The sequence below is a fragment of the Mastomys coucha genome, unplaced genomic scaffold (assembly GCF_008632895.1).
Source record: "Mastomys coucha isolate ucsf_1 unplaced genomic scaffold, UCSF_Mcou_1 pScaffold22, whole genome shotgun sequence".
Taxonomy (NCBI): domain Eukaryota; kingdom Metazoa; phylum Chordata; class Mammalia; order Rodentia; family Muridae; genus Mastomys; species Mastomys coucha.
The window spans coordinates 26,011,269-26,037,161 of record NW_022196905.1 but is presented as its reverse complement, the minus strand read 5'-3'; the positions used below and the strand labels follow the sequence as shown (position 1 = coordinate 26,037,161).

The 25,893-nt window shown below is 50.1% G+C and overlaps 2 protein-coding genes across 3 annotated transcripts in view; both read left to right on the top strand.

Moving 5' to 3' along the window:
• Tbc1d10a (TBC1 domain family member 10A) overlaps window positions 1-18,765 on the top strand; it is a 28,586-nt gene extending 9,821 nt beyond the window's left edge. The window contains exons 2-9 of the mRNA XM_031340328.1: window positions 8,844-8,943; window positions 12,942-13,049; window positions 15,384-15,490; window positions 16,044-16,158; window positions 16,241-16,306; window positions 16,815-17,004; window positions 17,085-17,239; window positions 17,947-18,765. Of these exons, the coding sequence (XP_031196188.1) occupies window positions 8,844-8,943; window positions 12,942-13,049; window positions 15,384-15,490; window positions 16,044-16,158; window positions 16,241-16,306; window positions 16,815-17,004; window positions 17,085-17,239; window positions 17,947-18,411 (1,306 nt within the window). The 3' untranslated portion in view covers window positions 18,412-18,765. The remainder of the gene's footprint in view (window positions 1-8,843; window positions 8,944-12,941; window positions 13,050-15,383; window positions 15,491-16,043; window positions 16,159-16,240; window positions 16,307-16,814; window positions 17,005-17,084; window positions 17,240-17,946) is intronic.
• A 2,406-nt stretch (window positions 18,766-21,171) lies between these two features.
• Castor1 (cytosolic arginine sensor for mTORC1 subunit 1) lies at window positions 21,172-25,571 on the top strand. 2 transcript variants are annotated; one of them, XM_031340330.1, is made up of 9 exons: window positions 21,172-21,270; window positions 22,087-22,157; window positions 23,265-23,449; window positions 23,531-23,663; window positions 23,847-23,970; window positions 24,346-24,459; window positions 24,624-24,706; window positions 24,806-24,900; window positions 25,056-25,571. In XM_031340330.1, the coding sequence occupies exons 2-9, from the start codon at window positions 22,133-22,135 to the stop codon at window positions 25,131-25,133; spliced, it is 837 nt and encodes a 278-aa protein (XP_031196190.1). In that variant the 5' UTR covers window positions 21,172-21,270; window positions 22,087-22,132; the 3' UTR covers window positions 25,134-25,571. The 2 variants fall into 2 exon arrangements, with proteins under 2 accessions (XP_031196190.1, XP_031196189.1); XM_031340329.1 differs by lacking the exon at window positions 21,172-21,270 and adding an exon at window positions 21,388-21,562.
• Window positions 25,572-25,893: the final 322 nt, after the last annotated feature.

The window sequence follows — 25,893 nt, the reverse complement described above, 5'->3', positions numbered from 1 at the left end:
GACTGCTTACATTCTCCACACAAGCCATGCCCTTCTTATTAGCTTGCACTTGCACATACTGGGCCTTTTGCCTGGTATGTTCTTTCCACCTCTCTCAGCCTAGCTACTTCCTGTCAGCCTTTAAACCCTATTTTAAAAGTCAGCTCCCCGAACATATCCTTCCTCACCCTGGGGACTTCTTGCAGATTCCTCACACCTTTCACAAACTCTGTGTTAGCACTTTGTGTGTGTGTGCGAGTTATTTATCCACCCAGCTGCCTCTCTGAAACTTTGGCTTCCTCAAGGGCAGGGCCTATATTTTATTAATCTTTATAGCAAGGCTGTGGAGATCTTGTATAGAATACACTGGGCTGATTGGGCTGTCCCTGGAGCAGTTAGAGGCCATGTCCAGATGAGAGGCGGGTTTTGTTTTGTTTTGTTTTTTTGTTTTGTTTTGTTTTGTTTTGTTTTGTTTCGAGACAGGGTTTCTCCATATAATCCTGGCTGTCCTGGAACTCACTCTGTAGACCAGGCTGGCCTCAAACTCAGAAATTCGCCTGCCTCTGCCTCCCAAGTGCTGGGACTAAAGGCGTGCGCCACCACCACCCGGCGAGAGGCAGTTTTGCATGAGGTCTTCCATAGTGAATGGGAGCCAGCTAGAAATGGAGGGAAGCTGAGGGGAGTGACTCAGGGAGAGGACACCTAGAGGTAAACCCAGGAGTAAAAGGGACAGGAGGATTAGAGATCCAGGGCCTACAATTTCTGTTGGAAGGGGGACAATAGGGAGCCATGAAGAAGAAGTTCCAGCAAGGTGGGACTTTGTGGACATAGTGAGTCAGGACAGTTAGGTGAGATCTATCAGTAAGGGTTAACAGGTAAGGACGGCTTGGAGAGTCTCATATAAATCAGGATGGACTCTGGGCATCTACAAGGGAGATTGTGACCCAGGTACCTAGCCAGTCACAGGCAGAAAATTCCAAGCACCACTCTGTCTGGCTAGGGTTAGGTTTTAGGGAAATGACATCTTCTGCTAAGAAAAGTCTTCACAACCTCTTGTAGTCGTCCAGGAGTGCTGCCCTGGGAGATTCTGCTCTCCATGCCCTGTCCCAGTTCAGTGGACCACAAGAAGAGGGATTCCTTGATTTTTGGAGTCTGCAAGAGAACAAGGTGGAGCTGAGTGGAGTAGAGTGCTGGGCAGAGAGGCCCAGGATGCCAAGGCCAGTGAAGGGTGAAGAGAACCTGTTTACCATTGTGCACAGACCCAGAGCCGGAAGGAGCAGAGCCAGTAAATGCCTCATGGGAAAGAGAGGCAGGCCCAGAACTTGCTTCCACTGGGAGCAAGGGAGAGTGAAGTAAGCCGGACGGACTCTCTCACCCAGGAGCCACTGATAGCCAGCTCCATGGCAGAGTGGCCAGCACTAGACTACTCCAGACATCACCTTTCCCTACCACTCACAGCATGTCTTTGGGCAAGTCAAGTCACTTAACCCTCTGGGCATCAGACCTCTCCAACTGTCTTCAGAGGTTTCTTGTTGTTGGTTTGTTTGTTTGTTTGTTTGTTTTTAGAGACAGGGTTTCTCTGTGTATATCCTTGACTGTCCTGGAACTGGCTCTGTAGACTAGGCTGGCCTTGACCTCACATCGATCCACCTGCCTCTGTCTCCTGGGTGCTGGGATTAAAGTCCCATGCTACCACCACCTGGTTGGGAAGGTTATTCTTAACTGTGTAGTCTGTTTGGCCTGACGAGCAGCCATTTGCATACCCTAACCTACCTTTTCCCATATTATAGTTTCCTTTCTGGTTTTGTTTGTTTGTTTGTTTGTTTGTTTTGAGACAGGGTTTCTCTGTGTAGCCCTGGCTATCCTAGAACTCACTCTGAAGACCAGGCTGGCCTAGAACTCAGAAATCCGCCTGCCTTTGCCTCCCAAGTGCTGGGATTAAAGGCATGCACCACCACTGCCCGGCTGTAGTTTCCTTTCTAAGAAACTAACTGTAAAGGTATGTGTACTTTCATGCATTACTATCTTTTACAGTAATGAACTCTAGAAGTTGTCACCCAATGTATAGAGCAGGCTAGCCTCTATCATTTCTCTTCCCAACTCCCCTTTCTTCACTGTCTCTGGACTTATGATTAACCATACTTTCTCTGCATATTTCTAATTTTCCATACTTTGGTTGAACCTCCTTGGGTGACCTTATCTCTTTCCTGGAGATCCAGCTGTGAAAAACTGTTGTCATATACTTCTGTCTTTCTCAACTTGAAGAGTAGAGAAGAGTAGGGACAAAGACTGTGTTATGTATGGGACATTTACATCTATTAAACAGGTTAGCATCTTGAGTGGCAGCCTCCACCTGCAGGATATCTAATATGAGCAGATCACTTAACTGTGCTGAGTAGAGGTGGTAACTACGTCCCTAGGGAAATGTATGCCCTATAGTGGCTCGGTCAAGTTACCATATGGCCAGTTCTTGAAACATGTCATCTTTACAGTTGCTCCCTGGGCAGGTGACATAACCACTATATTACAGAAGAGAAACTGGAAGCTTAGAGAGTGGAGAAACCTGTCTTTGTTTCACACAACTGTGAAAAAAGGTGATAGAAGTTAGGAATTATACTTTCTGTGTCAGAGAGTAACTAACATCATCTCTTAGACCTCTGTGGCTTCCCAGGTAAAATGAGGGTAATCTTGTCCTGCCTACCTCCAGGAACTAACTGCATTTGGGGACTAGTCAGATGAGGAAATGAGTGAACATTGTATCTGCAAATATAAGTTGTGAACTAGCTGCCGTTTTCTGACTGGCCACAGTATGTGTTTACTCCTCATTGTAGTAGTCCTGTGTAGTACAAGGTGTGTATTATGATTTCACTAAAGGTGAAGTAGAGTTGGGAATGTGCCCAGGGTTTAAACCCAGATGCCAGCAGGTTGGGGGAAAGCACTAGCTCATGGTTTCCAGCTAATAGATGGAGGAACTAAAGTGCATTCTTCGATCAGTTGATCTCAGGGGTGTCCTCACTCTGTGTTTTCTTCCCTGTCCCGTTTAGTATCCCTGGTGAATGAGATGAAAAGCATCAGTCCTGTGGTCTGTAACTTTAGGAACAGCATCTGCTTCAGGTTCACGGAGTGGAGCTTGTAGGAGGGAGACCAAGGATAATGTCCATAAAAGATGTAAGGGTCCTGGGCATGTGCAGTATCCTTACTGAGGATGCCAAGTCAAGGTGTAAAGAGCAGAAGTCTAAAAAGACAGGGAAGGGAGACTTCCAGGAACCTGAGGAACTGGGCTTGTCCCTCTGAGTTTTTGAAAGCTTGTAGCTTCTGAATTTTGGCAGAGCTTGTAGATAGTGGGATACAGGAAATATCCCTGCCACCTTGGGCCACACAATGGCTCAGCACAGCTAGGACTATTAATCTAGGAGCCTGGCAGGTGTGGAGTCAGTTACCACCTTTGTCTTTTCTGAACTCCCTCCTCAGGAGGCAGAGTTAGTGGCAGACAGCACGTTGCCTAGCATACCATCTCCAACTGCAGTGGGCTGTGCTTGTAGTGCCTATCCATCCTATTGACCTTGCTGAGCAGTGTTACACATACGCATACTGTTCACTACAGCTGTGAGAAGAGAGTAGAAGCTAGACTCTCCCTAAGGCCTGGGGCCCAGATAAAGGCATGCTACAACATCGGAAAAGGGTCTAGCTTCCCCACAGATTCCTGTAGGGAGTCAGAGACAATGCCTGAGTTATGTATGTGGCAGAGAAAAGCTCTGATTCAGCCACTTAGTTTCTATCTTTGTGACTTTACCTGAACCTCTCTGATCTAGTCATCTCTCTTTATTGTACAAATAGAAATTACAGTTAATCGATGAGGTCACCTTTTCATTGGACATTAGAAAGACAAAATTACTATAGGTAGAAGTGCCCTGTATGCCTGAATATAATGCACATGGAAGTAATGGAATCTTAGAGAAAGCCATGAGTAGAGTTAGTCCAGAAGCTCAAGACCTGATTCAGTCAGGAGGGATAGTACTGAGCAATACGAGCAAGCCCGTAGTGTAGTGAACACTCATTTCAGATTTATGTCTTCAGCCATTCATGCTTAGGTACCAAATTAACCATTTCAAAGAATTATATGTAATTTTACATTTTCTTTTTTATACTTATTTAATCTGTGTGTGCGTGTGCACGCAAGCAGAGGTCAAAGGAACACTTAGAGGAGTCTGGCATGTAGATCTCAGAGATTGAACTCTGGTTGTCAAGTTTGGAGGCAAGTACCTTTACCCACAGAGCTATCTCACTGTCCTATAATTAGCCTTTTTGTTTGCTTGAGTCTTAGTGGGTAGTCCAGGTTAGCCTCAAATGCATTGCATTACTTCAGAGTACATATTTATACATGTAAGGACAACTCATTTCATAAAACATTTCAGTTATATATATGTACACAAAGTATAAACTGTTGATCTTACTGTAGGTCTCAGTTCAATGTATGAAAAACAATGTTCTAGGTCAGGGTGACGGTCTGCAAGTTGGAGGACAATAAATGGCATTCGGGCACAGATGGGCAGGCTGTGAGGGTTCTGTGGGTTCAGCTTCTCATGGGGTGGGACCGAAGGGTCAAGAGTGTAGCCATGGAGTTAGACAGCCTTGGGTGTAGTCTCAGCATGCTTCCTACAGCTATGCTCTTCTGCAAGGTTCTTAATTAAAGTCTGGGATTCTACTCTTAATGGGGACAATGATATTGTCCTGAGGGTTATTAAGGAAATGTACATGTGGTTCACATGTAAGAGAAAGAAACTAGCTAAGTAGTAAATGGTGTATAAATGCTGACTGCTATTGTTGATGTTGCTATTATTGGGGTTTTGATAGTATATAAGACCCTGAAAGAGTGCTGTGGCTGAGAGCAGAGAGGAGAAAGAACATTCCAGACTAGGGTGGATGGGTGACAGGAGATAAACATGTATGTGACTGGTATAAGAGGACCTAAGCAGTGTAGCACCAGAAGGCAGTGTTGAAATTACAGGGAGAAGATAACAAGATTTTTGTCCAAGCATGGGAAAAAATGTTTAGCAGTAGAAGCTGTTCAGTGCCAGTTGCCCCTGAGGTAAAGCACTAGCCCTGGTGTTATTCCAATAAGGACTGGCCCAGAAATTCTTAGTAGGCTCTTTGGATAAAGAGAAGCCCCCTCTGGCCACCTCAGGAAAGAGGGATTCCTGGAAAGTGAATGTGTTCCTGGTTGAGGCATCCCCCACAGAACATCCACCCAGCTTCTCTCTCAATAGGAGCAATGGCTCACACATTCTGTACTACCAGGAAAAAGCTACCTTAGGGCTTCACACCGACATGCTGTTCAAAGAGCTCCCATCCTCCCAGCTTCACCCCACAGCTCCCACTTGGCATCCCTTCAGAGTTAGTCCACAGTGTAGCCTGTCCATGGATAAAAGAAAAAAGCACAGTGAAGGGTTTGTCTTGGTTTTGTTTTGGTTCTAGACTTTATTTTTATTTGCTGCGTATGGGTGTTTTGTTTACATGTATGTCTATGTACCAGTGCCTGTGGATGCCAGAAGAGGGCATCAGATCCTCTGGAACTGGAATTGTAAGCAGCTGGTAGCTGTCATATGGATGCTGGGAACCAAACATAGGTTTTTTTCTAGAAGAGCAACCAGTGCTGAGCTATCTCTCTAGTCCCTACAACACTTCTTTTTGTAGAAAGAATTCCTTCATCCAGAACAGATCCTTTCAGGGATCCTGACTGAGTCCACTGAAGGGTCCTTTAACTTTCTGAGTTTTAAAAAATAGACATTCAGCTGGGCGGTGGTGGCACATGCCTTTAATCCCAGCACTTGGGAGGCAGAGGCAGGTGAATTTCTGAGTTCAAGGCCAGCCTGGTCTACAGAGTGAGTTCTAGGACAGCCAGGACTACACAGAGAAACCCTGTGTCGAAAAAACCAAAAAGAAAAAAAAAATAGACATTCTGTGTGGGAAGAGATACCCCCTTGTAGTTAGAGAGCGTCCTCTAGGAACTGTGTCTATTTCTGCCCCCTCCCAACATTCAGATTAAGTTCTTCTGTTGGAAGAGAAGCCATTTAAATAAGTGTATTTCCTCAAAAATGACCTAGTTTAAGGTTTAAAATTTAAAACATACCTTCTAATTAATATACACATTGAGAGCAATAGCAGTTGTTTGGCTTTCTGAGATCCTGCCTAATCGTTGATAAAGCCTAGAATCAGTGCTGTCTTAGAATCTAGGAAACATGACCTTTTGCTTTCTACCCTATTTGAAATCTGGTTTGATGCCTGACACTGGGGTTTTGAAACTGCCAAAGCTATCAGCTGAAAGAACTCTCTGCATGTTCCTCTCTGATTGCACTTGAAGGAATAGGTATCTCTGAGGCCTACAATCATATTTTGCCAACAAAACCAGACACCAGGGTTGAGGTGTCATACAGGCCTGAATTGAATCACGTGTGGAGTCTTTGGCAACTAGCGATTTCAATTGTAAGGCTCATCTTCACTGAGCCTTAGTTTTGATGTCTGCTCAGAGGGCTCAATCAGATGTTATCGCCTTCATGACTGCTAAAACTTCCTGTTGACTCATGCGGGCACCCTACCCTCTGTCTAGTGAACTAGAAGGCTCATCCCTGACTTGCTGCGTAAATGAATACTGTTTTGGTGTGTATGTTGGCATGGTTGGGGTTGTAGGGTCCTTTGGTTTCTGCTTTTTGGATATTTGGGGATTGCTGGAGTATGTGTATCCTTTTGTAAATTACTTGACCTCGAGGTTTGCACTGCTTTTTTATATCCAAGAGAGAAAGAAAGAAAGTGTCTTTGTGCCTTGGTTCTGCCACTTGATGGTGAGAGATAGCAGCTTGGAGCACAGTGACTTGTGTCCTTGTGTTGAGGGGCCCAGTTTATTATCCTGGGCAAGTTCCTTCTCAGCTGTTCTATTCCAAGGCTGAGTTCAGGCTCAGTTCCCCAGATAAAGTGCACTGAACAAGAGGGCTTGCCTCTTTGTGTCCTGGAGGCCTCAGCTCTGCCAGGGCCCCTCCCTCTGTTCTTGCAACCAGTAAAAGTCACAGCAACATGTTTCCTTCCGGCAGAGAATCAGAAACTCCAGCCCTGGGCCAGGCCCAGCTCTACCATGTCCTGTTCCCGAGAGCTCCCTGGAACTGCCTCAAGGGCCTCCCACCCTGTGTCCCTTTCAGGAAAGTCATATTGAGCTGAATGTCAGTCATCTTTAGGATATATAGGATCTGGTCTGGAATTGAGTCCCAAGTTCCTTACTTATTTTCTGTTTTACTCTGAGCGGGATTCTTTCCCTGAGTATTTAACCTCTCTGAGTCTGTCTTGTGTAATCAATCCTTTCTTTCTTTCTTTTTTTAAATTATTTTATTTTTTTACTTATTCACTTTACATCTTGCTCCCTGCCCCCTCACATCAATCCTTTCTTAATATTGTCAAGTACTCTAAGTTTTTTTTAATGATTTACTTATTTTTATTTTATGTGCATTGGTGTTTTACCTGCATGTATGTCTGTGTGAGGGTATCTGATCCCCTGGAACTGGAACTACACACAGTTGTGAGCTGTCATGTGGGTGCTGGGAATTGAACCCTGGTCCTCTGGAAGAGCAACTGGTGCTCTTAACCACTGAGCCATCTTTCCAGCCTATTTATTTATTTATTCATTCATTCATTTATTTATTTATTTATTACAGATGTCATCTTTCCCAGGCTAGCCTTAAACTCCTTTCCCTACCTCCAGAGAGCTGACATTATATCCAGTTTATAAAATACTACTTTTGGTTCTTTTTTCTGGTGGTACTGAGAATCGAACAATGCCTGGCAATTTAGGCAAGTCCTCTCTCTACCACTGAGCTACATCTCACCAGACCAAGTACTTTCTTACTTGAAGAAAAAAAAAACAAACAACTTCACAAAAGCATAACAAAGAAATAAACAAATGTAAGATTTTGACAATCTAATAGTTTAAATGCATTTAAGGAAACCATGTGTGTGAGAGTTGCATGTGTACATTTTGTGTTGTATGGTTGTCCGATTTGCCATCACTTTGCAGGCCAGGTAAGAAAGCATATGTAGAATGCCTGCGCGCTCGTCTCCTTCTCTTCTCTGCCTTTAGAGTTATGTGAACTCGAGGTTCTCAGGGGCTTACTGCCTTCAGAAGCCTTATGGAGGAATGAGGAGATTATGCTTTCTACTTAAGTCAGGGATTCCTCCCCAGCCCACTTCTGCCTTCTTTGCTGCTGATCTGCCTGGGCTGAGTCTCGGTACCCATCAAATGTCCAATTCCTCAGGGGCCTGGCAAAGAGTCTTCTTAGCCCATTCAGAAATGACCCAGCTGCTCAGTCAGAGGTGGCATTTGAAGGGATGTTGAAGTGTCTGTATGACTTTAGCATGTGGAGATGACTCGGGGAGCACTCCAGCCAAGGGATTGGCATGAGCAGAGGTTGAGCAATGGGAAAGAGCAAGGGTATCATTGGGGAAAGTCTGCATAACCAGCTTGGCTCAGGTAGAGAGGCAAGCATGTTGTTTCTGTATTTGTTTGACTAGTTTTTGCATCCAGCTTTAGTGCTAGCATGCTGGCCCCTGACGAGGCTTGTTTACTAAGGCAGGCCCAAGACAGGAATGCTGGACTTCAGTGCAGAGGCATATACTCAGGCTGCCCCAGAGAGGCAAGATGTCCCTGTTGTATCTGGCCTGTGACTTTTGTGGTGGGGCAGCAAGCACTCTGCTCATCTGCAGACTTGGAGGTATACAGACACAGACATTGTGCTGCAGGGCCGGCCAGGTTGGTAGCTGGGGCCAAAGCCAGGATCTTTGCTTCTCTTGACACATCTGATGCCCTGGCCTCTGATCCACAGGCTGGAGGAAGTTCCCCTGGAGGTGCTGAGGCAGAGGGAGTCCAAGTGGCTGGACATGCTCAACAACTGGGACAAATGGATGGCCAAGAAGCACAAAAAGGTAAGGGGCCTGCCCTTGGGCCTGGGGCTGGGAGTTAACAGTCTGGGAGAAGGAAGGGGATGAACGTCAGTGCAGTAAACTAGGGGCTTCTCCAACTGTCAGGCTGCCAAAGGGGTCCTCCATTGGTCAAGTGAGCAGCAGAAGCTGGCTGTAGGGTGGGGCAAGGTTTGTACTGGCACATGACTTCAGAGAAGACCACAGAGACTCTAGAGTTAAACCAACACCTCTCACAGGTAACTTTGCTCTACCCCTGCCAGAAGAAGGGCTGAAGAGCTTCCTAACGTCAGTACAGCTAATTGTGAGAGGCGGTTCATATCTTGACTGCTGTGATCTGGCTAACACCCCAATGAAGTTCATTCTAGTGATACTCTTGCTTTCCCAGTGGCCGAGGATTTGAAGACAGGCAGTAAACTTTAGTGTCTACACTATTGACCACCACAGGAAGGGCCTTCTTCACAACCCGGACAAATTGGTGATTTTCTACTTGTCTCCTGGGCAGAGTGGAAAGAAAGAAAAGTAATCCTACAATTTACAAGTAGTTTTATAAAAGTGAGAACACCCAATTCCTTATCTAGTTAGAATGTCCTTAAGTACTGGCTTGCTCATCCTATGGGAAACCCACACTCACCCATTCTGAAGCTGTCAGTGTCCTTGGGAGCCCTTTGCAGTGCTTAATTACTGCCTGGCCACTCATGGCTATAGTCTCTGCATATTCCAGTCTACAAAGTTACCCCATTACCCCAGTCTGGCTGAAAGTCTGGAGTGAGTGTGGGCTCAGTCTCACATCCTGTCTTCATGCGTGAGCTGTGTAACTTAGGATAAGATGCCTTCCCCTTTTCAGAGTCATTAGTCTAGTGGGAGTAATAAGCCTTTTATGAGGATCCTTACAAGGTGGTAACAGGAAGAGCTCACAGACCGCCCAGGGGGAGAAGCTCACCCAGGCTCGAGCTCTTTCTCACTGTTTTGAGTAGGATTCCTGTTGGAGTTCAGTGATAGAATATGAGCATGGCTAAGGGGAGAGTCTCCCACTCCCTTTCTTTCTCTCCTCTCTCTTCTCTCCTTTCCTTCCCCCTCTTCACCCACGGAGTGCCTGCTTGCATGTGCGTGCATGTGTGTGTGTGTGTGTGTGTGTGTGTGTGTGTGTGTTGGTATTGCTCTGTAGATCAGGCTGGTCTCCAACTTATTGTAGTTTGTCTGCCTCCCTAGTGCTAGGAGTATAGGCATGCACCACCATACTTGGCAAAATCAGTATTTTTAGGACACTTATTCTGCAGTTGTTCCCTGGTTAACTTTGGGGTCCTGCCTTACCTTCCCTCCAGTTCTTACCCTGAGCCGTGGCTAGCTCTGCCTCTTTCTTTTGTAGCTGTAAGGAGTGCCTACCATAGAGCATTCACCAGCCCTTCCTTTTCCCTTTGACTTCCCCTGCCCTGTGGCAGAGGCCAAGGGCTGCCTTTGCCCAGCAGAGGCCTTCAAAGACACGCTTTAATTCATTGTACTCAGAGACCCAGACCCAGACTGCTGCCTCAGCTGTAGCCACAGTGGCTCTCCCCTGGTAACTCCTATCTGGCTTTCGAAGCATGGCTTCTTCCAGTACAGGAAGTCATGATACAGGAAGGATAATAACTGTTTTGGGAAGTAGGCTCAGACCCAACATTTCTCCTGGACCCATCCATAGTCCTGGTAGGAGGGTGTCTGCTTCCACCTCCCAATTGTTCTCAAGACAGAAAGGAGGGCCTGCAGGGAGTCAGGGATCTGCCTTCCCAGAGTTCAGTGGGCAGGGTGTGGTTTCACTTAGGTGCCATCAGTGACCTCCTTTAAGTTTGCTATAGAGACAGGTAATTTTTGGAGTATTCTGGCAGTACGTCCTCATATGTTATCCTAACTCATTCTGCCCATCCTCCCTAAGGCAGGTTGATTCCCCAGCACCTTTGTATAAAAGACTAAGTGTCTGAGAAAGGCTAGCTGTCCTCTTGCCTCTTTATCCCTGGCTCTGGCATCCATGAAGGTATCACAGTGGGCTGAGTGTGCTCCTTGACTGTCCTGCAGCGCGCACATGTGATGGCTAGGAGAAGGATGTCATACTCACCTTGCCCAAGATCTTACAGGACCCGAGGCTCTGGGCTGTCCTATGTCCCACTGCCAAAGCATGCCCAAAGTGGCTTCCTTAAGATGACCCTTGTCTCCTGACAACAGGGAACTGTCCTCAGTGTGTGGTGCTGCTCTCCCCTGCTCTCTTCTCCACTTTTCAAGCAGTCAGAAGCCCCAGTTTGGCTCTTCCTCACGGACTGCACTCTACAGCCTGCTGCCTGTCTCCTTCCTAGTCCTTAACCTGCTCCAAGCTCTGGAAAGTTCTCTCTTGCCTATGTTGGTCATCAGGAAGGTCCTTTGTGCCCCTCTTCAAGTGGGACTATTTGAGGGGCTTTCCAGTTGGGAAGTTAGGCAGCAGCTGAAGCCCTCGGCCTTTTTGCGCCAAGTATCTTTCTGGGAGCATGTGGAGAAAAAGCCCCACACTAAGCACGGCTCTTGCTCTGATAGAGCCTCTTCAAGCTTCATTACACATTCAAGAGGAATACGGAATGTCATTCAGATCTTAACACAGGTGAGAAGTGGCTGACCCAAGGTCAGTGTGGGATTCAAACCCACATCAGCTGTTCTCATGCCACAAGCACTTGTCTCTTTGATCTCAGGCCAGGCTGCTTTCCGCAGAGGTGAGAGAGGTCACTGTCTCTCAGCACTATTTCCCCTTGCCGTCACCTCACATACTCAGGCCCTCTGCCTTTGCACTCACTCACCCCAGGAGGAGCCCCAAGGGATGGTGAGGTAGGAAGTACACAGAGCTGCATCTCCAGCCTGGGTGGCACAGAGTGGACGTGGTGGGGATTCTGATGGTGTGGTGAGTTTTCCCTAATCTGAGGAAAATGCTCTGTTCTTTATTTTGTATTTGTTTTCAATTTTCATAGAAGTATAGATTGTACATTGAGCATATTCCCACCTGTACCCCTTTCCTCTCCTCTTTCTGCCTCTTTAATACCTTCTGTTCCCTTAAATACTTTTGTGACTTCTTAAAAGACATGATAGTAGGCTTCCCATGACAGCACATGCCTTTACTCTGGATCTCTATGAGTTCAAGGCCAGCCTGTACTACACAGCAAGTTCCAGCCTAGCCTCGATTTGCCTCCTGAGTGTTGGGATTCGAGGCATGTGAATAATAATGTGTGGCCACTCCAAGGTACGGCCGAGGAGAAGGTTTTTATTGTAGACTTGAGGTAGAGTATAGCCAGGGGCATCTGGAACAGTCCAGAGTGGGGTGAGAAATAAGGAGACTGAACATGGCAGCAGACTCAACAGGGCAACAAAGGAGGTAGGGGTGAGAGGGAAAGAAAAGAGAGTGGAGCAAGAGAGGGGACCAGAGAGCAAGAACAGAGAGGCAATAGAACTTGTGGTGGAACGGCAGATTATATAGGGAAGAGAGCTGGAGGAAGGGAAGCAGCAAAGCCTTTCGGCTGGAGAAGTTTAAGGTACGGAGTGTGGTGAGAAGAGCTGAGGGGCCACAGATACTGAGTGAGCCTGAAGCCCTGCATTTGCATCGATGGGCTAATAGCATCACAGTTAGCTGCCTGTCGTAGTTTCTTTGAGATCTGACAGCACACACCATCATACCTGGCTTCTTTGTATGAGGGATTTGAGGAAAGTTTGGTGTCTGCAAGGATCCCAGACCCCATCACCCAAGTGTTGGCTATGGTTCTGGGGTCCAGAATTCTGTGGCCTACCTCAGAAACGCCTGCATTGTCATGAGAGAATGTGCACTCTGCCATCACCTGGTGGCAGCATGTCTCATTGCAGTCCCCATGTTCCCCATAGGCTCTGCCGTGCAGGGCAGAAAGCCTTCAGTTCTTCCCTTTCTGCACTTGTGGGTCAGCTCATTGAAGGCCCACCAGGCCTTAGCAGAGGAGTTGCCGGAGTGGGTGCATGGGCACAGCTGTTGTTTTGACTTTCAGATTCGTCTTCGGTGCCAGAAGGGCATCCCACCTTCTCTGCGGGGACGGGCTTGGCAGTATCTGTCGGGAGGCAAGGTGAAACTTCAGCAGAACCCTGGAAAGTTTGATGTGAGTTTTCCTTTCTTTCTTCACCAACCTGTTGTATCTCTGATTGAACATCTTCCCTGGCAGTGGATCTCCTGTGTACAGTCCTAGACCTCAGTAAGATGGACAGTTGATAGGATCTCTACTCACAGGCCTGACTGCTCAAGAACCACATTGTCCCAGTCCGTGGACCATGTCTACTGGAAGCTGTTGTTCACCTAAGGCTCTACCCTTAGCAGGCCCCAGTAGAGTAGACTTTTTTACAGTTCTGTCACCTTATTCTAGCCTTTCTTTCAATGGTTAGTCAAGTTTGCTTTCATGGTTGAGCACAGTGCATTTCTACACAGCTCTTGGTCATCAGGAGGTAACCCTTGACCTCCTGGTTGATGCTTTGAATGTGTGCCATAGCTTTTCAGGGGCTGCGTGTTAGGACCACAAAACCCTTCACATTCCTTATCCCCATCTTGTATTCTATATTCTGTTTCTAAACCTAACTAGACATGATCCACTAGGTGGTCTTCAGAGGTACTTGGGGGTCAGAGACCATGTCTTCTGTATCCTGATCCCTATCTACCTCCCCATGGCTGGCTTGGTACAACATTCTTCAATTCACTAAGCTGAACTGCTAAGCCTGTTCCCCTGGAGAATACCATGGATACAGTTGGCTTCCCTGGGGTTGCCCCAGCTTAGCTTACCTGCCAGACTTGGCCCCGGGCATCAGGGCTTCCCCCAGGCTGTTGGGACTAATGATAGGCAGTGAGACAGAGCTGCCAGCCACCAGGACTTTGTTGATATACTTCATACTTCAGTGAATAACTTCTCTCTGGCCAGACCTGTTCTCTGTGACAAGTGTGCAGGGGCAGGGCAGGGCAGGGCAGTCTGGAGTTTACATTGTTGACCCGGAGAGGCTCAAGCTATTTGTTGGCAGCACTTGGGGCTGGGGACAGAGTGTGGTTGGATGACAACACTTGGCTAGAGACAGCTATGAATTAGGGTGATTGGATATTCCCACATAGCACCAAGGTCAGGTCCCACAAGAGCAACTTCTTGACTCTAGGATCTTCCTTCTAGTAGTTCTGTCTCCTGTATTCCAAGGAGTCCATCCTGGTCAGAGTTGGTGGTTCAGGGATGGGTGCTCCACCCAGAGTCCAGAGGGCTCAGACATGAGATCGAAGGCTGTGAGTGGCTAGCCTACTGGGGGCACTGTCAAGTGTATCCTCAGTGCAAGGAAGCACAGAACTTTGTTTTGTGTTGGAGGAGTGGTTGGTTGGTTTTCTGTGGGGAGTCGGGGGCTTATTTGTTTTTTGTTTTCTGAGACAGGGTTTCTCTGCGTAGACTTGGTTGTCCTGGAACTCACTCTGAAGCCCAGACTGGCCTTGAACTCAAAGACACTCTGTTTTCTAAGTTCTGGGATTAGAAGCTTGTGCCACCACTGCCATGACACAGAAGTGCAAAGCTTTGTATGTGTGTAGAATAGTGTCCAGAGTGGCCACCCGTAAGATGTCTGGTAGGATGCTGATGAACCCTAGTACCTAGATAAGCACTTAACACCTGACAGATGTCACACTCCCTTCCTGAACAGGTGACACCTGCAACACAGGATGCAGGCAGCAGAGCAGCTGGGTTTGGTGGCTCTGATTCACATCTACTTTCAAGTCCCAGCTCCACTATTTTTTGTTTGTTTGTTGTTTTTGTTTGTTTGTTGTTTTTGTTTGTTTGTTTGTTTGTTTGTTTTTTGAGACAGGGTTTCTCTGTATAGCCCTGGCTGTCCTGGAACTCACTCTGTAGACCAGGCTGGCCTCGAACTCAGAAATCTACCTGCCTCTGCCTCCCAAGTGCTGAGATTAAAGGCATGCATTGCCATTGCCCGGTAGCTTCACTATTTTTCTAGTCAGGAGGCCTTGGGTAAAAGACTTTCATTTAATCCTTTAGTTCTCTTGTCTCTGAACAGAGTGTAATGGCAGGATCTGTTTTGGGGTAGGGAAAGGGCCAGCAAGTCCCATATGTGTTGGGTACCCAGTTCTGCATCTGGCTCCAAGCATTAGTAACCCTCGTAACTCTTGTTGAGAAGAAGCCTTCTGTCTGAAGGACAAGACATTATCCCTAGATAAACAGCCCTGACTACTGTGATTCCGGCCACAGCCAGGATTGATGCTTGCTCCCAAGACTCTTGCAGGAGTTAGGATCCCTCTCAGGCTTCCCACGGTCCTGCATTGTTGCCTCTGTGAGTTTCCTTACATGTCTTCAGGAAGGCTTGCTTCTACGGTGAGATTGGGTGCCATTGGTACCTATTCTGGTCCCTGAGACAGTTATCTCCTACCGACAGTGCTTCTCCTGACATTATGTCCTTGCTTCCAGGAGCTGGACATGTCTCCTGGGGACCCCAAGTGGCTAGATGTGATTGAGCGTGACCTGCACCGGCAGTTCCCTTTTCATGAGATGTTCGTGTCCCGAGGAGGCCATGGGTAAGCAGGCTAAGTATGTGAGGGAAGGTGGCTCTAAGCTGTCAGGAAAGGTACAGTGAGCTTGGCTGCACTCAGTGAGTTTTTGGATACAAAACTCTACTGTTGCCCTTTACCTTCTGTGGTCTGCCAATATACTGACCCACTTTTGACTCTGCGGCTGTTTGCATCATTTATTCTCTAGACTGTTAGAACTTTCCTGGTCAGGCCTTCTTGATGTAGGGGAAAAGGGGAAAGTGAGGTTGGTGGACAGAGACAAGAGCAGAGTGATGTATTGGGCAAGGACAGAAATACAGCAAGCACCCAGCACGGTCGCCTTCTCCAGCCCCTCCTCAGCCTTTCTCTATCTGGCATCCAGCCCTGGTCCATCCTTGCTTTGTGTTTGAATCTTGTCACTGGGTCACTGTTCAGAGACTGACCCATTGGTGACCACAAGTGCATCCTTTTCCGGGAAGGGCAGGTTCTAAGGCAGGTCTATAGACATTCATTGGAATACAGGGGAGGTGATGGACAGTAGTCAACTTCTGCCTTCCTATCTTGCTTGTCCTCTTCATAGCCAGCAGGACCTGTTCCGTGTGCTGAAGGCCTACACGCTGTACCGCCCTGAGGAGGGCTACTGCCAGGCTCAAGCACCCATTGCTGCTGTGCTCCTCATGCACATGCCTGCTGAGGTACCTGGGACTTGGGCGGGCAGGTGGGTTGGCATTGGGACCTGATCCCAGCCTCAAGGGCTCATGCCTCTCTCACCTACAGCAAGCCTTCTGGTGTCTGGTACAAGTCTGTGAGAAGTACCTGCCTGGCTATTATAGTGAGAAACTGGTGAGTACCTGCATAGCTGGAGATGCTCTAGGCTGGGTGCCTTCTGTGGCTGCTCCAAGGCCCTCCCACTTCACTCATAGCCACTCCAGGCTAAAGTCCCAAGGCCACTCATGTACCAGTTACATACTAACCTCCATCTATGCCTCAGGGCTCCTGGTCCATTCCTCCTTGGCTTTGGCATAGGCTTAAGAGCTTGTTTGAAGCTTCATTCTGTTCCACCAGAATGCCTTTCCCTCAGCCTTCACCCCATGCATGGAGCTTTCCTTGACCTTGACAAGCAGGAGTTTCTTCCTGTGGTGTTTGGGACACTCAGCCCCATTGTCCCTCCCGCATTCTGTGTCCGTGAACTGTTTTCACTCTTCCTGAGGGGCTGTCTGTATCTGGTCTGTTCATCTGTCTTCCAGTGCTCTATAGGCTCTAGCTACCTGATGAATTACTGAATGTTGACCCAGTACTAGGAGCTCATAGGGGCTGTGGTCATGGCTCTGTGGCCTTGATGTCTCTTCAGGAGGCAATCCAGCTGGATGGCGAGATCCTCTTCTCACTGCTCCAGAAGGTGTCCCCTGTGGCTCACAAGCACCTTAGCCGCCAGAAGATCGACCCCCTGCTGTACATGACAGAGTGGTTCATGTGTGCTTTTGCCCGCACGCTTCCCTGGAGCTCTGTGCTGCGAGTTTGGGACATGTTCTTTTGTGAAGGTACCAGACTATGCTGGATTGTGGGGGGGTGCAAAAGAAGCCCCAAAGCCTCCTTGGACTCATCACCTGCTCCCATACAGGAGTCAAGATCATCTTCCGTGTGGGGCTGGTACTGCTGAAGCATGCACTAGGCTCTCCAGAGAAGCTCAAAGCCTGCCAGGGCCAGTATGAAACCATCGAGCAGCTGCGGAGCCTCAGCCCCAAGATCATGCAGGAAGCCTTCCTGGTTCAGGAGGTTCGGACTGGTGTCTTCCACTTACAGTGGGAGGGAAGGGGGGCTGGGCAGTTGACTTTGGAGGAAGCCTTGTATGGCCCTGCCCCAAGGGTCAGGTCAGGTGGATGGACCTCATCCTTTAGCTAGGCGAGGAAGGTAGGGCACAGAGGCACTTTGCAGTGTCTTCCTTAGCAAGAGGTGTGAACTACAATCCCTCATTTTTCTTGTCGATACTTGTTTTTCAGAGGCTACAAATTAAGAGGTACATACAAGGCCAGTTTCTGTGGGGGACCACAGCCAGGCTCATGCTAGTGCACATTGCAGGGGCAGACATACAAGGTCATCTGTACCCACTTTCAGCACTGTCCCCATTTTACACTTGAGGAAGGAGGGGCTCATAGAGGCAAAATTTCAAAGTGACTTCCCTTTGTCACCAGCTGAAAAGTGATAGGGCTAGAATTGGAGCCAGGTTGCCCTGGTCAGTAGGTGACATACTGGCTGAGAGTGGGGTTGCCCATGTCAGCCCTGCCTTCCCTCCTGTCCTAGATGTAAGGAGAGAGGGTGTGGGGGCTGCAGGTAGCTGTCTCTTCTCCTGTTTGACACTCAGACCACAGTGATAACCTCCCTAGAGTCAGCGTTTAGCGGACAGTTAAGGGATGCTGGTGGGCAGGAAAGCCAAAGGGAAAGGTTACTCTTCTAGTGCTCACATGCTCCTCATTGCCCCAAAGGTGATAGAGTTGCCTGTGACAGAGCGCCAGATTGAGCGGGAGCACCTCATCCAGCTGCGGCGTTGGCAAGAGACGCGTGGTGAGCTAGAGTGCCGCTCTCCGCCCAGGATGCATGGTGCCAAGGCCATCCTGGATGCAGAGCCTGGTCCCCGACCTGCCTTGCAACCTTCGCCATCCATCCGCCTACCCCCAAATGCAACCCTTGTCAACTCCAAAGCTAAGCCATACAAGCAGGTCCAGAAGGAGCAGAAGCGGACAAAGACCAGTGGGCAACTGGACAAGTCCCCAGGCCTCAGTCAAGCCACAGTGGTGACTGCTTCAGGAGACGCATGTCCTCCTCAAGATGTGCCCCCAAAGGACCCAGTCTCCCAGGATTCAGTCCCGCAGGACTCTACTCAGAACTTAGCTTACCACCACTCTCAGGAGAGCCTGACCTCCCAGGAGAGTGAGGACACCTACTTGTAACCCCAGGAGCTCAGGCCTCCGGGTGGGGTCTTCTCATGGCTTACACGGTTCAAAGACTGACAACACTCCAGGTCCTTTGCACCTGAGGAGCCAACTGCTTGGCCACTGGGCTGGGATAGAATCTGGCTGGTCCAGTACAGATTCTTCCTGAGTCTCCTTATTTATTTTCTCTTGAGTTGAGCTGGTCTAGCCAGCACAGGCAGAAGCTATGGCCGAAGGGGTTGGGTCTCAGCCCCATCCTGCTGGGGGATGTTCCCCAGGGATAGGGTGGCGACATGCGGGGAAGCGGTGGGGTATTCTTTGTGTAAAATAGAAATATGGTTTTGTACGGAAATAAACAGGCTTGTGTATAGAGCTGGGGTGTAGCTAGGGACCCAAAGGGATATCGCCCTTCATCCTGGGAGCCCCTGTGAAACATACAGGGGACACTGAGTCCAAAGCCAGCTGCTGTTCTTGGCTCTTCTCTCTCAACCCATCTTTCTTCCATGTCCACCTTCTGACACAGATGAGTCGATCCAGGCTGAAGCCCACCACTGGGGCAGAGCAGGAAATAGTCCCCAAGGCCTTGGTCCATGCTTCTTCATTGGGGTTGGGGGTAGATCCTGGAGAGGTAGCTAAAGGCTCCAAGGCTAGACCTAGATGCTGACCATAGCAGGGAATAGGGAGAAACAGATGTGGTAGGAGCTTCCAGACATTGTCTGGGCCTAGACTACATTGTCCTGGTACAGCTGAGGATACTGAGCCTGGAGAGGCGAATGGTTATCTGAGGTTCAGGGCAGCTTCACTCTCTCTGCCGCCTGCTTCTCAGCCCTGTAGCTGTCCACTCTGTCCATACTTGCCATGGTGAGATGAGCTCACTTCAGATCCCAGTTAACTTGTGAGCACTCACACAGTCATCAGGGGCTGCTGCAAGGGCAAGGTACTACAGACCCGGACATAGGCCTCCACCAGAGGCAGATAGGTGAGGGGAGGGGTTGGCCTCCTTGATAAAATGCTACTTTCCATTTGCTGACACAGTCCACATGCCAGGCTGGGCTTGTGCTTGACCTAAGAGGAGTTCTATGTCCTCCTTCTCCAAGAGCCACATTTGCACCTCAAGCCCCTCACCCAAGTGAGCAGACGGCTGTGGAGGGGCAGGCAGGTGCTCAGTGACAACCTGAGAGCTGGCAGTGACAGAACAGGGTGTCCCTGGGAGAGGGCCCCCCTTCTGCTGAGGAAGCAGCTTTTCTAGTCAAACAATAGTGGTTGTTCCTGGCCTGAGACCAAGCTGGGCCAGACCATAGCAGGGAACAGGGAGGGAGAGACAGACTCACAGGGAGCTTTCAGGCATTGCCTAGGCCTAGAATGTGTTGCCTGGTACAGCTGAGGATACTGAGGCTGGAAAGACAAATGGTTACCAGAGACTCTGGGCAGCTTGCTCACTCCCTGCCACCTGCCTCTCACCCCTGTGGCTTCCCACTCTGTCCACACTTGCCATGGTGAAATGGGCTCAGCCTTTGAAAAGCACCCCCACCCTCTCAGCTCTCCAGGGGACAGGCCAGGATGTGGCTGCTGCACACTGTTCCATGAAAATCATCTGGAGCTAGCAAAGTCAGGAACAGGACTGAGCCCAGCTTCCGCCTGCCTGTGATGCAGGGTCCGGAGCACGAAGTCCTGCATGGGCCTGCTGGATCTCCATCACACCCAAGGCCTACTTTAAACTACCTTGTTCAAAGCCTCCAACCTGAAGCTGAGTTCCCCGGGCCAAACAAGGGGCCTTTAGAGCATGTCCCGTCCTGCGATGAAATCAACCTGTGCTTGCTCATTCCTGCTCAGCCTTGGGGTTTTCTTAAACCTTTAAAGACGCTTGATCATACCTGGGGTGTCTGCCAGCGCTTGGGGGCCTTCTTGGATCTGTAGCTAATTTAGATGTGCTCAGGCCAGTTGAGTTCTGCTAATGATGAGAAGCTTTAAGAAAACTTTAACAGGGCTCAAGTCTCTGGCTCGAATACCCAGGGAACCTCAAATACTATGGCCTGTCCCCTCGGTGTCTGAGCCCTGGGCATTCTCACCTCAGGTATTTCTGGGTTGTCCCTGGAATAAGATTCAGAGTCCACAGTATGTTGCTCAGTTCACAGGTGAGGAGGACCCTTTTTCTGTTCCTCCCCTTAGCGGGAGCATTCTACTTCAGAAGTTAGTTGACTAAAAACTGGGCCACACAGGCCTGGGTTCAGCTGGTCGAAACAACAAGGTAGGAATGCAGTATTATCAAACCAACCTTGGGCAGCCCATTCTTAGGGATTTTTAGTCCTTACCAGCCTTGTTAGCTCTGCAGTCCCTGCCCCCCACCCCGGGGCAATAGGAAGACGATAACGCCCCACCCAGCTGTTCCGCGGGTCTTCAGCCTAACCTCCCCACTCCGGAGATTTGTGGACAGAGTTCCAGCCCGGCTTCCAGCCCTCCCGCACCTTTTTTTGTGCGGGGGAGGGGGGGTGGGAACAGGTGTCTAGACAGGGTTTTTCTGTGTAGCCCTGGCTGTTCTGGTACTCAACTCTGTAGACTAATCTGGCCTCGAACTCACAGAAATCCGCCTGCCTCTGCCTCCCTAGAGCTGGGATCAAAGGCGTGCGCCACCACCGCCAGGCTCTGAGTCTTAATGACTTTCACCATAAAGCCCACGTGCGAGCCTGGAGGATAGACATGGGACCCGGAGCTTCCAGCACGTTCCCAAACCCAACACAGCAGGCGTCCAGCGGAAGGGGCGTGTCCGGGGCGTGTCCTAGAGGCCTCAGATGGGTGAGGGCCGACCGTGATCCTCAGGCTAAGGCTAGAAGAGTGGAGCTGGCTTTGGCGGAGTTCGAAGGCAGCCCGCAGCGCCGGGTAGGCAGGGCTCAGGGGGAGGCGTGGCCACTTCTCAGCGGCTGTGGGGCGTGGCCGCCAGAGAGTGGATCCCTGGCTGGGCGGGCCGGTAGCGGGCGGTGTTTCTTTAAGCCCGGCGCCACCGCCTCGCCTCCTGCCTAGGTCTAGCTGGCGGCCAGGCCGGGGCTGCGGGATCTGCGATGGAACTTCACATCCTAGAGCACCGGGTGCGAGTGCTGAGCATTGCCCGTCCGGGCCTCTGGCTCTACACTCACCCGCTCATCAAGCTGCTCTTCCTGCCTTGTCGCAGCCGGTGCGCACCCGGGTTCATGAGCGCAGGTCGGGCGGGTGGAGGCTCCTCTGTTCCTCTCGGCCAGGGACGGAGGGCTAGAGTCGCCGCGAAGCAGCGGGTACCGGGTGGGGACGCTGGCCACTCTGGCCACCATCCAGCCTGGGTCTAACCTTTCTGGGACTCCGCCTATCCGGCCCGGAGGGCCCCCCTCCCTGGGCTTGTCAAGGTGCAAACTGCCTGAAGTGGGCAGTGTAGTGGGGGCATGTGTTCCTTGCCAGGCGGTAGCCCCTTCCCAGACGCCTCACGTTAAGTCTGAGAGTTGTCCAGGGGGGCCCAAAGCCTGATACCTGTAGGGTGTGGAATGAAGGGGAGATCCCAAATATGGGATCTAGACTCCTTGATCCAGGGAAGAAATTGAGGCCTGACTGCGGGTCCGGAAGGCTCCTGGTGGGGGTCCTTTAGTGTTGCTGGAACAAAGTTCACTTGTTGTCTCCATCCCATTCGCTCTAGGCTAAAAGTCTTCCCACACCTTCCCTCCCTACTAGGTGCAAGTTCTTCAGTCTGACTGAGACTCCGGAAGATTACACACTCATGGTGGATGAGGAGGGCTTTAAAGGTGGGAAGTGACTCCTTGCTTGCCTCTAAGCAGTATTCTTACGAGGTCTAGGGATCCAGCTTCCCCCAGAGAGCTTAGACCTCAAAGGAATATAGGTCTGGGTTCAAATCTTCAATCACTTAAGTACTGTTTTCTCTTGTGTAGGATGGAGTCATGGCAGTTTAACAGTATTTGTGAGAGTTTCATAAACTTAAAACCCACAAGGAGCTGGATATAAGTCCCAGGCCAGCAGGGGTGGGGGTGGTGTTCACAGTTTTAGGGGAGAATAAAGGGGGTTCCTGCAGCTGTTTTACCACTGGACATTTTTTCTTCTTGGACTTGTCTCCCCAGTGAAAGCCAGCTCCTCCCTCACTGGCTTGGGAAGCCTAGGAGTCTGAGGGTTAGGGAAGGAATGCAGGAGCAGGCAGCCAGCCCAGAGCAGGGTCCTGGGGCCTCCTGGCTGAGTTTGGATGAACAACAGCTATGTTGGCCCTAGTCCCTGTTCAGGACTGGGACCAGGGAAACTGACTTCCGGCTCCCAATTCTGCCTGCTTGGCCCATCCTCTAAGTCTTGGAATCTCAAGCTAGCCACCTAGAGTTTGGCCTAGCCTCCCTCCCAAAGAACTTACTACATTCTCTGTTCTGTAGGGAAATCTCCGGTCGGCCAGGGAGCTTTCCCCATCAGTTGATCACCGGGCGCCCTCTGGTGGCGCTTTAGAGCCCATTAAGCCAAAAAAGTCCATTTTGCAGATAGGAAACTGAGACTAAACTCTTTGCAATCCCAGCACAAAGGAGGCTGTGGCAATCAGTTTGAGTTAAATCTCAGGTTAATTTACATTGTAAGGTTCTGCCTCAGAGCAAACAAACAATCAAGATGCCCCAAAACACACTTGTCTCACACAGCAAAATGGTTAAAAAAAAAAAAAAGCTGGGCCTTGAATCCAGTTCTGAGTTTGGAGCAGTAATGCTCACTGTGAGTGTCTCAAGACGCACACCAAGGCAAAAGTGATAGGTAACAGCCCAGAGCTCCAAGTCTGTCAGGAAACAGATCTGACGGACAAGGTTTAGACAGAGAAACTGAGAGGCAGAGAAGAGATGACTAACCAGGCGCGTACCTCCTGCCCACAGAGTTACCCCCATCCGAGTTCCTGCAAGTGGCAGAGGCCACATGGCTGGTGATGAACGTATCTCACAGTGGCTCGGTGGTGCAGGCTGCTGGAGTAACCAAGATTGCCCGGTCTGTCATTGCCCCGCTGGCTGAACACCATGTGTCTGTTCTGATGCTGTCCACATACCAGACAGACTTCATCCTGGTGGGTTTGGGCAGGTGCTGATGCAGGGCATAAGCAGAGGTGCTTGGTGTTGCATAACATGTGTCCTTTGCCTTGACCCAGGTACGGGAGCAGGACCTGTCTGTGGTGATCCACACACTGGCCCAGGAGTTCCAAATCTACCGTGAAGTAGGCGGGGAGCCTGTGCCTGTTACCGGGGACGATTCCAGCAATGGCTTTCCCCAAGCCCAGCATGGTGAGGTCTGCCCGCCAACACCCAGATTTAAGTGGGATCTCTTCCCACAGGAGGGCTTGTCTTTTAAAAGGGTGCAAAACACTCTCCATGTTTGAGATGGGGGTAGCCTTCCCTGACCGGCCACCAGGGGTCGCCCCACTCCAACATAACCTTTTTGCTTTGTGGCTCCTGTATCCTGAGCAGGGCCCAGTCCCACAGTGCATCCCATTCAGAGCCCGCAGAACCGCTTTTGTGTCCTCACACTGGACCCTGAAACACTGCCGGCTGTCGCCACCACCCTCATCGATGTGCTCTTCTTCTCCCACAGGTGGGCCATGCATGCTTGTGATCTCTGCCTCCCACTAGCATTTCCTGCCCTCTAACCTTTGTCTCATCCTTTCTGTCACTCTGTGTCCTGCTCAGTGCCTTAGGGTTCCTGACATCCTGTTAGCCCTTAGCCAAAGGTGTCGGCAGAACCACTTCCCAGCCATATACATCCCATCCAGCCCTCCCTCTGCCCAAGGCCTGTGGTCTCTGGCAGTTGGGGCTCATCTATCAGGAAATCGGGGGTCTCTCACAAAGTAGAAATTCAAGGGCCTTCCCAGAGCTGTCCATTCCAGCTCCTTCTCTGTGGTGTGCTTGTCAGAAAAATGGAGAGGGCTATGTGCATGACAGAGCCCTTGACCCTGTCATCCCTCACCAGTGTCCCCAAGGAGGCAGCGTCGGAAGGCCCTGAGTCAACTTCCATTCCGTTCTTCGCTTTCTCCCTCATTGAGGGTTACATCTCTATTGTCATGGACGCAGAGACCCAGAAAAAGTATGTAACTCCTTCCTTAATTCTCCACAGACCACAGACCCTCAGCCAGCCTCAGGGAAGGTGGAGGAGGGGTGCCAGGTTCCGGGTTAGCAGGATATGCCCTGGGTTTCAGGCTAGATGGGAGTGCGTGGGGAGCCTTTCCTATCACCCACCTGCTTCCCCAGGTTCCCCAGTGACCTCCTGCTGACCAGTTCTTCTGGGGAGCTATGGAGGATGGTGCGCATCGGGGGACAGCCCCTGGGTTTCGGTGAGGACCACTCGCTCGCTGTATGGGAAGGGAGGGGAGGAGAAGGTCAGGCCTGTGGGTTTTCACAGCATCTAAGGTACCTGTGTCTCCAACCCTCAGACGAATGTGGGATTGTGGCCCAGATCGCGGGTCCCCTGGCGGCCGTTGACATCTCTGCTTATTACATCAGCACATTCAACTTTGACCATGCGCTGGTGAGGACCTGGCTGGGATGGAAGTTCCAGCAAGCACATTGAGGTCCCAGGGGTGGAGGGGGAGAGGCAGGAAGGGTAACATCGCAGCTGGTTTAGGGAGCTGGGCATCCCTGGCCAAAGTCAGCCTGGCATTTCATGGTGTGATCTCCCTCCAGGTTCCTGAAGACGAGATCAGCTGCGTCATTGACATTCTCCAACGAAGGCAAGAAGTCCTGGCTTCCAAGGATCCATAGGGAACACCAGACTCCCAGGATTCCCTTAGCCCCCTGGGCTTTCAGAGACTTTTCTGAGCTCTATCCTGAAGCTTCAGAATGAGCTCCTGATCCTGCCAAAGGGACCCTGGTTCTGCTATCTGTATATAAGCTGCACAGAGCTGGAACTCCGTGGACCTGTCTGCCCACGGAAGACACCTTGGTGCTTGGGACTTAGACCCCCGACCCAACACTTTCTGTGTGACCTCAGCAATGCACAGCGCCTGCCTGCGGCTGGAGCCGCCTCTCACCTGGCTAAGGCTCACGTTCCCTTGGCCGAGCTCTGACCCCCAGCCTGGGTTGCCTTCCTAGCCAGATGAGTTCCAACAGGGCGCTCCCTTCTCGGGCTCCGAAGGAAGAACTACATCTCACTTTTATTTTTATGACTGTTTAAATAAATAAAAAACTTGCAGAGCTGTGCCCTCTGGTTCTGAGTGACAGCCAGTGTCAGGTCTTGGTCCCTCCCAGACTTGTCCCCGCTCCTTGGCTTTTTAAGCGGTGTATGTCTGTGACAAATGAGGAACTGGAGCCTCCAGCACATTTGTGACTAAGTCATGTGGTTCCCGAAAAGGCTGTTCATCCCTAAAGCGTAGTGTCTCTTCATTCTTAGTTACGTACAGAACAACCTAGAGGTTCTAGACACTGGGAGGAATTCCCCTGTCCCTCTTACCTAAGAGTCCCCTGGCCCGATACCAGAGAACCTATCCAGGAGGTCTCGGCACCTTTCTCCAAGGCTACTGTC